This window comes from Solanum lycopersicum, chromosome 6 (assembly GCF_036512215.1).
Source record: "Solanum lycopersicum chromosome 6, SLM_r2.1".
NCBI classification, from domain to species: domain Eukaryota; kingdom Viridiplantae; phylum Streptophyta; class Magnoliopsida; order Solanales; family Solanaceae; genus Solanum; species Solanum lycopersicum.
In genome coordinates, this window is record NC_090805.1 from 38,013,489 (window position 1) to 38,026,403 (window position 12,915).

Consider the following 12,915-nt stretch of genomic DNA (forward strand, 5'->3'; position numbering starts at 1 on the left):
CTTACTCTAGAGGGCAGAGTTCAGAAGGTTATCCAGCCTGACCTATTCAGTCTTCACTACAGACCGTAGCTGGGGGTCCACCGCAGACCGGTCAATATTTCTCTGAGTTTGGAGGTTATCCCCAAACTCCGTCGTTCTCACAAAGACCTATGCTTGAATCCATAGATTGTTATGGATGTGGAGAGACTGGACATATTAGGAGAAATTGTCCAAAACCGAGTTACAGACCCCCAATAATCAGAGGTAGAGGTGGTCATGGAAGAGGCCATTATTCGGGAGGACGTGGTGGCCGAGGTAATGGTGGTCATCAAAACGGCCGGGGTGACGGGCAAACTGGAACTTCTGCAGCGCAACATGGTAGGGGCAACGGGCAGACAGGTGATAGGGCCCATTGTTATGCTTTCCCTGGAAGATCTGAAGCGGAGACATCTGATGCTGTCATCACAGGTAATCTTTTGGTTTGTGATTGCATGGCTTTTGTATTGTTTGATCCTGGATCCACATTTTCATATGTATCTTCCTCATTTGCTACTGGTCTTAATTTACCTTGTGAATTGCTTGACATACCTATTCGTGTTTCTACTCCGGTGGGTGAGTCTGTGATAGTTGAAAAGGTATATAGGTCTTGTCTTGTGACTTTTATGGGGAGCAATACTCAGGTAGACTTGGTTATCTTAGAAATGGTTGATTTTGATGTAATTCTGGGTATGACTTGGCTCTCTCCAAACTTTGCAATCTTAGATTGTAATGCCAAAACTGTGACATTGGCCAAGCCTAGGACAGATCCGTTAGTGTGGGAGGGTGACTACACTTCCACTCCATTTCGTATTATCTCATTTCTTCGTGCTAAGAGAATGGTTAGTAAGGGTTTTTAGCTTTCTTGGCACACCTCAGGGATGATACTACCCAAGTGTCGGTTTCGATAGTCCGTGAGTTTCTGGATGTGTTTCCTGCAGACCTTCCTTGTATGCCACCTGATAGGGATATTGACTTTTGCATTGATCTGGAGCCGGGTACTCGCCCCATTTCCATACCCCCTTATAGGATGGCTCCCGCTGAATTAAGAGAGTTAAAGGCCCAACTTCAAGAGTTGTTAAGCAAAGGCTTCATTAGACCAAGTGCATCTCCTTGGGGTGCTCTGATTTTGTTTGTGAAGAAGAAGGATGGAAGTTTTCGGATGTGCATTGACTACAAACAACTGAATAAGGTAACTGTTAAGAACAAGTACCCTCTTCCTCGCATCGATGATTTGTTTGATCAGTTACAAGGTGATTGTACCTTCTCAAAAATTGATTTGAGATCTGGTTATCATCAATTGAAAATACGAGCCACGGATGTGCCCAAGACTGCTTTTCGGACTAGGTATGGACATTATGAGTTCTTAGTAATGTCTTTTGGGCTTACGAATGCCCCTGCTGCTTTCATGAGTTTGATGAACGGGATTTTTAAGCCATATCTTGATCTCTTCGTCATTGTATTCATCGATGATATACTGGTATACTCAAAGAGCAGGAAGGAACATGAGGAGCACTTGAGAATTGTATTGGAAATTTTGAGGGAGAAAAAGCTTTATACCAAATTCTCTAAGTGTGAGTTTTGGCTAGATTCAGTGTTCTTCTTGGGGCACGTAGTTTCTAAGGATGGAGTGATGGTGGATCCTTCTAAGATTGAAGCAGTGAAGAGTTGGGTAAGACCTACTAATGTTACAGAGGTAAGGAACTTCGTTGGTTTAGCTAGCTACTACCATCGATTTGTCAAGGGATTTTCTTCTGTTGCTTCCCAACTGACAAACTTGAATAAGCAGAGTGTTCCATTTGTATGGTCGGACGAGTGTGAAGAAAGCTTTCAGAAGCTCAAGACTTTGTAGACTACTCCACTAATTCTTACCTTGCCAGTGGAAGGTAAGAATTTCATTGTTTATTGTGATGCATCCTGTTCTGGTTTGGGTGCAGTGCTAATGCAAGAGAAGAATGTAATTGCTTATGCTTCGAGGCAATTAAAGGTGCATGAACGTAATTATCCGACCCACGATTTGGATTTGGCTGCAGTAGTGTTTGCATTAAAGCAATGGAGACATTATCTATATGGGGTTAAATGTGAAGTCTATACAGATCATCGTAGTTTACAGTATGTCTTTACTCAGAAAGATTTGAATTTGAGACAGAGGAGGTGGATGGAAATACTGAAGGACTATGATATCACTATCTTGTATTATCCGGGAAAAGCTAATGTTGTGGCAGATGCTTTAAGTAGAAAGGCATGGAGCATGGGAAGTCTTGCCCACTTGCAGGTTTCTAGACGCCCATTGGCTAGAGAGGTTCAGACTCTGGCTAATGACCTTATGAGGCTAGAAGTAAATGAGAAGGGATGATTTTTGGCCTGTGTGGAGGCAAGATTTTCCTTTCTTGATAAGATTAAAGGAAAGCAGTTTACCGATGAGAAACTGATCCGGATCTGAGATAAGGTGTTGCGAGGAGAGGCTAAAGAAGCAAAAATCGATGAGGATGGTGTTTTGAGAATTAAGGGAAGGGTATGTGTACCCCGCGTCGATGACTTGATTCACACTATTCTTACAGAGGCTCATAGTTCAAGGTATTCTATACATCCTGGTGCAACCAAGATGTACCGTGACCTAAAGCAACATTTTTGGTGGAGTAGGATGAAGCGGGACATTGTTGATTTCGTTGCTCAATGCCCGAATTGTCAGCAGGTAAAGTATGAACACCAGAGGCCTGGAGGGACACTTCAGAGAATGCCCATTCCTGAATGGAAGTGGGAGAGAATTGCAATGGACTTCGTGGTTGGTCTTCCAAAGACAATGGGTAAGTATGACTCTATTTGGGTAATTGTTGACAGATTAACTAAGTCTGCTCATTTCATTCCGATCAAGGTGACTTATAATGCAGAGAAGTTAGCCAAAATTTACATCTCAGAAATTGTTCGATTACATGGAGTTCAGCTCTCCATCATATCAGATAGAGGTACGCAGTTTACTTCTAAGTTTTGGAAAACATTGCATGCTAAATTAGGTACTAGATTGGATCTTAGTACTGCATTTCACCCTCAGACCGATGGTCAGTCTGACCGAACGATTCAGGTTTTGGAGGATATGCTCCGTGCATGTGTGATAGAGTTTGGTGGTCATTGGGATAACTTCTTACCCTTAGCAGAGTTCTCATACAACAATAGCTATCACTCAAGTATTGATATGGCCCCATTTGAGGCATTGTATGGGAGAAGATGTAGGTATCCAATTGGGTGGTTTGATGCATTTGAGGTTAGACCTTGGGGTACTGACCTTCTGAGGGAATCGTTAGATAAAGTGAAATGCATTCAAGAAAATCTTTTAGCGGCTCAAAGTAGGCAAAAAGAATATGCAGATTGAAAGGTTAGAGACATGGAGTTTATGGAGGGCGAGCAAGTTTTGCTGAAGGTTTCACCCATGAAAGGGGTGATGCGGTTTGGTAAGCGAGGTAAGCTTAGTCCGAGGTACATTGGTCCATTTGAAGTTCTGAAGCGCGTGGGGGAGGTAGCTTATGAATTAGCCTTGCCCCCAGGACTCTCAGGGGTGCACCCGGTATTTCATGTGTCTATGCTGAAAAGATACCATGGTGATGGAAACTACATCATTCGTTGGGATTCAGTCTTTCTTGATGAGAATTTGTCTTATGAGGAGGAGCCTGTTGCCATTTTAGATAGAGAAGTCCGCAAGTTGAGATCAAGGGAGATTGCATCCATCAAAGTTCAATGGAAGAATCGACCCGTTGAAGAGTCCACTTGGAAGGAGGAGGCCGATATGCAAGAAAGATATCCACACCTTTTTACAGACTCAGGTACTCCTTTTCGTCCTCGTTTTTCTTCTTGTGATTGTTCGAGGACGAACGATGGGTAAATTGGTATCTATTGTAACGACCTGTTTAGTCGTTTTGAGCAATAGAGTTTATTTTCTGGTAATAACTGTCTGAGTCCGACGGATCCCACGACGGACCTTCATGGGCACGACGGACCGTCGAGGGGGTCTCGTTCCAAAATACTTAGATTCTGAAAATTTGGGTACTGAGAACAACTCTCTGAACTTCGCGACGACATAGCAAGACAGACCGTCGTAGGCACGACGGACCGTCACAGAGTCTTAAATAAAATCGACTCTCTGAACTTTGTGACGGAAGCAGCAGGACGGACCGTTGCAGGCATGATGGGCCGTCACAGGCTGCGTAATCCTGACTGGGTCGGATTTCTGTTAAATGTTTTAAGGGGCATTTTGGACTATTCCTGCTTATAATTATAAAGTTAGTGGTTGAATGTTAATAATTCAATTACTTGGGGGTTAAACCTTGAATTAATTAGTGGGTTACTTTGGTCATCTTTTATACTTAATTATATGGTAATTAGGGTAAAAGAAAAAGATTTTGAATAAGGAAAAATCAGGAAAAGAGAAAGAGAGGGAGAACGATCGAGAGAAGAGAGAAACGAAGAGGAAAGCAAAGGTTTTGGGGGATAGCTTGCTTGATCACGAATTCTTCGGTGGAGGTAGGTTATGGTTTTTATGCTATTTCATAGTAAACTCCTAATAGCGAATGATATGTATTGGGTAGTATTGTAAAGTCTTCCATATGCTTAATTGTATGCTTGCATGATGTGATTATATAATTGTAATGGGTTGGAAAGATAAGGTTATGAAGCTTAAACCTAAAACCCTCTCTGTTAATGACGATGCCTTGGTATAAAAGAAGGCTTGATGAACTAAAAGAATGAGGTTAGGGGGATCGGGTGTCACGAACCGACACGTAGTATTAGGGGGATCGGGTGTCACGAACTGACACATAGTATTAGGGGGATCGGGTGTCACGAACCGACACGTAGTATTAGGGGATCGGAGTGTCACGTTCCGACACCAGGATAGTAAAAAGAATGAATCTTGAATTATGTTAATGTACTCAATTTAATGAACCTGTTTCCCAAATGAGTATGGTGTGGAGGCTTGAGTCCTCATAGATGTGCTTGGGTTGTGCCCAATGGTTATGGTACTTGTTGTTGTCACCTGTTAAGTGTTATGGTTGATTTTATGTTATTATTCGATATATATTGCTTTCTATTTTGAGTTGGCCGATGATATCTACTCAGTACTTGTGCTTGTACTGACCCCTACTTGTATGTTTTTCTCTTTGTTATTTGTGGAGTGCAGCAAACCTACCGTCGTCTTCAACTCAACCGCAACTCTAGCCAGTCTTCATCGCGTCAGATTTCAGGGTGAGCTATTGTTCCTAGCTCGGACTGGATTCTCTCTCATTCATGTTTTGATGTCCTTGAAGTTTAGACATGGACCATTTGTTTACTTATCTTAGCTTTCTAGATACTCTTAGATTTAGTAATTTGAGGATAGATGTTCTTGTGATGATGACTTCCAGATTTTGGGGATAGTAATTGATAAATTTTAGAAGTTATTTATTGGTTATATTAATGAGTTTTAAGTCTTCCGCATTATATTCTGTTTATTATGTTTGAAATGTTGGGGTTTAGATTGGTTGGTTCGCCCACATAGTAGGATAAATGTGGGTGCCACTCGCGGCTCGTTTTGGGTCGTGACACATATGTTTCCATACTTAGTACAAGTGGATGTACTAACCCATATCCTTTCCTTTTTCCCAAACAATGTACGTTCGGGCAGTTGAGGTATCAAGATTGATTGCAAGAAGACGTGGATTTTTCCCCAAGTTTTGATAGGTCCTCTAGTTTTGAGGATGGTGCCACGTACTTTGCCTTCTTAGTATTGATATAGTCTAAAGACATCATTTCTCTCCTATTATTGAAGATATTGTTGTAAGTCCTATGTGGCAATTTTGAATTTGTATTAAGGGTTATGTCCGAATGTTCTACTTCGTTTAGATGGGGTATTATTAGACTAAATTGTTATATGTTGGTTACGTTGTCTAAGTGAGAAGTTTATGTAAGCTTCCTATGTGAGGAGTCTAAGTAAACTCCCTACGTAGTATATGAGAGGTCTATGTAAATCTCAATATATAAAAAGTTTTAATTTTTCCGCATTTTAACCTAAGACATCTTATTATGAATACTAAGAGGCTAGTCTTAGTCCTCTCCGAGGACGAAGACGTCGATTACGTCTAGGGGTATTCTCTGATCGTGACACGAGGTCACTTAAGCGACATGACCTTCACAAAAGCAAGGTTTGCAGCACCAAAAATACTGTCAACTCTCCAAACATTGAAAGGATCCTCGACGTTCAAAATCCCGTGAACATAAACTACATATGTAAATCAATTGTACTTGATGTACCGAACTCAATGGAACCGTCAAAAAACGAATTTGGGGTCTCCTTAACCCGACACCCATAAAAACCACAACAAACTAACTCAAACCTAAAAAGGTTAAAACAAGCTCGGGACCCGTTAAAAAATAATCAACCAAGACCTCACATAGGCCTAAAATCATCGTCCAAATGCAACGAAACTCATGTAAATCTTATCCGAGCATCTGAATCCTGAAAGTTGACCAAAGTCAAGCCAAAGGTTAATATTCCACAATTTCACAACTTAGGACCTAAAATCCTCAAAAAAAAAAAAACTCAAAATCTGAAAATGACAACTCTTACCACAAAGATTTCACATTCAAGAAGTGTTGAAATCGATGGAATTTCATTCCGACACTCGAAACTCCAAATGACACCAAAAATCACTTTCTTAACAACTTAGCATTTCAAATGCAAAACTTGTCAAATTCTCAACTTTTAACTCAAAGTTCAAAAATCAAAATTTTAAAACTCAATCATAAAAGACTCATGATCAATAACAGGAGGGGAAAATGGTAAATTTATGAAACTTTCGAAAAATTAGTGATCGAGTCCGGACATACTATCCTAATTTATTTCGTTTACCCTATTACACACATGTATATGCACACGTACATGCAAATACACATGCACACGCATATATATCATATCACATAATAAAAAATAATTTCTTGATATAATTAGACTAGTTATCTCCGTCATAATTTACAAGACAATTATAAAATAAATGCATACACAATTATATCGTTCATCCGACCCTTTTTACCATTTTGGCAACGCCGCTTCTACAACGTTGGATTCAATACTACACACTACACGCCATGCGCGTGTATACCAACATGTGCATATATTTGGTTAATGAAAAAAGATTAACGTTTAAGGGCTACAAAGTACCAAAAATAAAAGGTTTAGGGGAGTAATAGGACTTCTATAAAATATTAGTGTGTAGTTAAGAAATGGCTAATAGATTAGGGGGTCGTTTGGTAATTTTCTCGAGTTTACGGGGATCCAACTAGTTATTAGATAACTTTATTGCTTTCGTCGTTTGCCTTAGTATCTTTGCTCTCTTTCTCTCCCTCTATCTTTGCTCTCTCTCCCTCCCTCCCTCTCTTATTTCTTCCGCTTCCTAGGCCCAATATCGTTGGTTCTGTTAGCTGTCATCACGAAATAAGTTTTTTGGATCTCAACATATTCTTATTTTATCACAAGTGTAAAATAGATTTTGAAAATGAAGTTGCAATTGATCTTGAAATTTTAAAATACTAAATATTAGAAGTTCTTGTGTCTTACAAAGAAGTAAAAATATAATAGATATAGTTTTAATTAATTTTGAAGACATATATATATAAAATAATAATTAAACCATGATTATTCGAGAAAATAATAAATCACAATTTTGTTCAATTGACTTCGAAGTAATTAGAGTTATAGTAGTTTACTTATTTGTAATAATAAGATGTAAGAACTAATTCAACTAATATTCTTTAATATCTGATTTGAAGTCTTAATTATTAAAAAATTTATTTAATAATAACAACATAATTGAGTACAATATTTATTTTAATTATTAATATAAATACAATATTTATTTTAACGTCAATTATAGTTATTTAATAAATATCATTCTTATATTTATATATAATTTTATTAATTGTTGCAACACACCTACAAAACAGGTATGATAAACTAGTAAAAGGAAATAAGGTAAAAAAGATTGAACAGAATGACAATGCATTTATAAAAACTTGTGATGTATATTGTAAAAAAAAAAAAACAGCTGCGGGCTGCATGATTTTGCAGCCACTTCAACCTTTCTCTCCATTTAACCATACTTAGGTTAAAATGTTGATACACACTCAAAAATATCGAAAAATTTTAGTAATTTAATTAATTATCTATCTGAATTTTCAGTGAGGACTCGATTTCTTTTCCTAAGGTGAACAACACTCTGAAATATCCTAGTTTTCCCACAAATTAAAAATAACAATACCCTTACTAATTTTATATTTTGAAATTCTTTCCGATGAAAGTTTGGCCAAATTGCCAATGAGAAGGAACCATATTCCATGAGGTAGAAGATCGATGGTCACTAGCTTTAACTCTGAAAGAGAGTGATTGACCAGTTAAAACCGCATTTGATTGCCAATTTTGTCCCCAATTACGGCTCAATGGAATCCAATTTGTCTTTGTTCCTTTTACCCAAACCTTAATAATATCCCCTGCACCTGCTACATTCGTGATCAACACTAAGTTGAAGTAACGGAATCCATTGATGGTAAATCTGATTCCTCCTTGCTTTCGGCATGGGATCCTGAACATTTCACAAATACACGTTACTATTGAAATTATTTCCAAAAGTTAGCTCAAACGGAGGAAGATTGCCCAAGCCTTGTAAGAAGTCTACCCATCTCATTAATCATCGATGTGAACTTTTGTCATTTTTTAATACCCTACCTCACGACCAGTGGTTAGCATCTGGTGCGTGGGCAATTTTAATTTTGGGAACGTCAGCATCGGGTGAGACGATACCACGTGAAATTAGATCTTAGACCTAATTCACACCCTAAAAGCTAGCTCAAAGAGAGAAGGATTGTCCAACTATTATAAGAATTTTTGTCATTTTTTAACAATATTTAATTAATTGATTTATTACCTGCGATAAGTTACAGGAACAATGCCAGCGCGGTACTGAGCAAGTTTGAGAAACATAGGCATAGCGAGGTCAAAGTGAGGGCGAGGAGGGTTACACCAGCCACCATTGTCATTTGGCAACGCGTAATTTGGTGGGCAGAAATTGGTAGCTGTGATTAAAATGGAAGGGTTTCCAGGAAGACACCATTTCCAATTAGGAGTATTTGTACATTTAAGTTCAAAACAGGCTCCACAACTTAATCCATTGTTAAACAAAGCAGTACTCAGTGCTGCTGTGTTAACTCCGTATCCTTGGCTGTATAAATTTCCATAACCACACGCACCGCCCATTGTTCCAGAAGCATCACTTCCGCCGTAAAATGTAGCATGTGCAGTTTCCCATGAACCACCAGAGTAAACACCAGGGATTCTTCCTTCAACAATGTTGAAACATGAGTCTACAAAAAGAAGAACAAGGATGAAAATTATGATACCCATTCTTAAGATTTAATGGAGTTGAGGTTGTTGAAGAAAATGATGCAACGAGAAGCACTACTTATAACAGAGAAATTATGTGTGTATACCTAAGTTTGGTCCTCCTTAATCAAAGGACATATTGGCGGGAACAAAAACATAAAAAGAAATAATATTTATTTTGTTTTTTGTTTTGTCTTATTTTTAGGTGTCCAATCGTCGGAAAAAAATATTGAATATACAAAGTGATTAAATAACATATTTTGAACACTATTGACATAATAGGTTGGTACAGTCTATTGATTTTAGATGTCTTAAATGTGTGTTTAGATGCGTTGTGTTTGTATTTTCAAATTTCACTCGCATTTGAGGTTCAACTAAATATGAATCGCATACTGCAATGCTCATTCGAAAGTAGAACTTTCAAAAACAAAATTCAAAACTCAAATATAAAATCTCTGATTATGAATGAAGCAATCATAATACTGAATCTTTTGGTTTTGTTTTAATTTGATTTGATTGGAATGGAATGGGATTAAAAAAAGAAAGAAAAAAAAAAGTTCCAAATCACATTAAAGGTTTCCCATGGAACACTTGCAGCCGCTTTTTATCTTTAATTCCGTCAATCTACTGACACTTTTTAACACATTTTCATTAATTACTCCCGAATTTTCCGCTCCCACTATTTAACTAAATTTGAAATACAAATGTTTTATAATTAATAAACTTATTTAACACCCTTTCAATTTTTCCATTATGTCTACATTCAATCATACAAAATTGAATACGTGTTAAAATTAGCTAAAATTTCAGTAATATGTATTTGAATGCAGAAGAGAAAAAAAAAATTCATTTGAAAGTTATCTAAAATACTCATGTGAAAAAAAATATATAATATAAATATTAAGACTGTAAAATTATTACAATTAGGTGGTACAGAGAGATCATATTATGAGCCTAAAATGAACCATATTTACCTAAGTTGCTTGTGTTTGAAAATTGTTGTTACGTTGCATAATTAATTGAAAGTAGGTACGAAAATAATAATAACAGTCTCATCTCATTATGCTACAAAATTCTCTTTGTCTTAAAGCATATCATGTTTTTGCCCAAAACTTTGAGCATAATAATAGTACTAGTTTTTATTTTATTTTATTTTTGTCTATTAGTTGATTAGTGGTTTCACTTTTTGCCAACTTAGCTGCTGGAATTGTGAAGTTTTGAAAAATAAATTAATAATATAGTGTGTTTGACAATATGGAAAGTGGCCAAATTTGAGGTAAACTATCCACCGCAATCATCGGCCCATATATTACGCCCTACATATCTCACTTTGGTCAAACTCCCTTTTTTCTTTATTTTCTTTAAATTGAAGCATCAGTGCAGTTGAATGTCTCACAAATCATGGATGTGGCCCCCTTTTACATTGTTTATATTTATTTACAAGTAGTTTTCAAAAATATTATTTTAGAAAAACGTTTTTTTAAAAAAAAAAAAAAATATATATATATATATATATATATATATATATTATGATTTGTATGCTGGCTAATTTATTTGACAAGTATTTTTTATAAGGTTTAACTAATCTTTTTCAAAAAGAACTTTTGTGAGTCATCAGTGGACTTTTAATATCAGAATTATTTTATACAGATAAATTATTTTAAATATTTATAATAAAATTTTAATTAAACTAAAATGTACATATTCAATTTTTCGATCAGTATTAGCTTTTCTTGTTCTAGATCTTGCAAAATAATACGTCAAATAAAATACAAAATGTAAAAATAATAACATATAAATGTAAAATAAATTTGTTATATAAAAATAAAATATAAATTGGTAAATCAAATTTAACCGAACTTATGAAATACACTAATTAATTAATAAGAGATATATTGATAAATATGTATATAGGAAAATGATATTTTGTTTTGAAAAATATAATTTTCTACTCTCTTATATTTTTGGATACATCACTTTACGTGATGTATCGATCGAATATATCATTTTATGCCATACATAAGGACGTACGTAATGTATCAGGACGTTGATTGATGTATTGAACATTGAGTGATTTATCCGAAATTGAGATGTCATATATCGAATAACTAAGCAATGCATCCGATACCAGAATGCGATGTATCGAAACATTTTGGTGTGTATCCGGCTTCCACCAAATTTAAGTGAATTTTATAATTTGAAAAGAAGTATGGATAAAATGTAATTAACTCTAACATTATCAGATTTCTTAAAATTCTCAAAAATTAGTCTAAAGGACTTCCTACCCTATCAACTTTGATCCTGTATTTCCTTTTTCATTCACAATTTATTTACAAATTACATCTCAAATATGAAATTTAAGAAAAATAAAATTTAATTTTGTAATTTTAAATTAAGAATATATAGAATGTATTAAAATATTTTTAATTTGTTTTCTTAAATACGTAATTAAGAAACTGATATTAAAGAAGAGCAAGAGTGACTAAAAAATATATATAAAAATTATAACGGACTAAAAGGTTAAATTTTAAAAAAAAATATTTACAACTATGTGGAAGAAACTTAGGTTAAAAATTTATGAAGGGTCCATATTTGTAAATGTTTTTTTCTTTATTGTGGGGATTTCTTTCCGGAAAAAGATTGTGAAGTACCGAATTAGATTTTTAAACAAAACTTTACATATTCAAAAGATAAATACAAAATATATTACAAGTTATAATTTTTCTCATATATGATGTGATGAAAACATACATATTAAATATCAGTAAAAGTTCATATAATTTGTATTTTTTTAAAAAAAATATAACAACTATGTGGTGAAGAGAATATATGATTCTGACGAGTTTGGGAGTTGGAGGTGGAAGTTTATCAATTTCTGGAGACCTTAGTTGAACAATGAATGGTTTTTTTTTTGCCCTTTTTAATGTTTGTGTAACACGGCCTGAACACTTGTACTGAACAAAACAATGGTATTTAATAGTACTTAAAAAAAATGAAGTTGAATGACTAAAGCTGAAACAATTTGTGGGGTTGTGTTATCATATTGCCTCCTTAAAAGAGGTTGACAGAAAGTGTAGAGAATACATCAACAGAAGAGCATGAGCATCCAAAAGAAGTAGGGGGCTTGAATGTTAAACATTCAAGAATCTGAAACATATCTTCAGTTGGGTAGCTATTATGGCAAGTGATCGTGAAAAAGGGAGTCCGGAGTCTAAAGCGTATAAAATATTAACAAAAATTTTAAAACGGTATATAAAATTTTATATTAACTAAAACGGCAGAATCGCTGGAACAACAGCGATTTTCTCCGCCGGGAAAAACAAAATCGCTGTTACTGCAGCGATTTTGCAAAATGTGATTTTTTCAAAAAATTTAAAAATTAAAATCGCTGCCTATGGAGCAATTTTCTTGAAAAAAAATTTAAATCACTGCCTTTTGCAGCAATTTTCTTGAAAAAAAAAGATTTTGTTAAAATAAAATCGCTGCGTAAGCAGCGATTT

The 12,915-nt window shown here is 35.5% G+C and overlaps 1 protein-coding gene across 1 annotated transcript; it reads right to left on the reverse strand.

Moving 5' to 3' along the window:
- Nucleotides 1-8,012: 8,012 nt before the first annotated feature.
- On the reverse strand, nucleotides 8,013-9,631 carry EXP1 (expansin). The gene is made up of 2 exons (NM_001247029.2): nucleotides 8,961-9,631; nucleotides 8,013-8,618 (listed from the first exon to the last, which is right to left on the reverse strand). The coding sequence occupies exons 1-2, from the start codon at nucleotides 9,434-9,436 to the stop codon at nucleotides 8,309-8,311; spliced, it is 786 nt and encodes a 261-aa protein (NP_001233958.1). The 5' UTR covers nucleotides 9,437-9,631; the 3' UTR covers nucleotides 8,013-8,308.
- Between the last annotated feature and the right edge of the window lie 3,284 nt (nucleotides 9,632-12,915).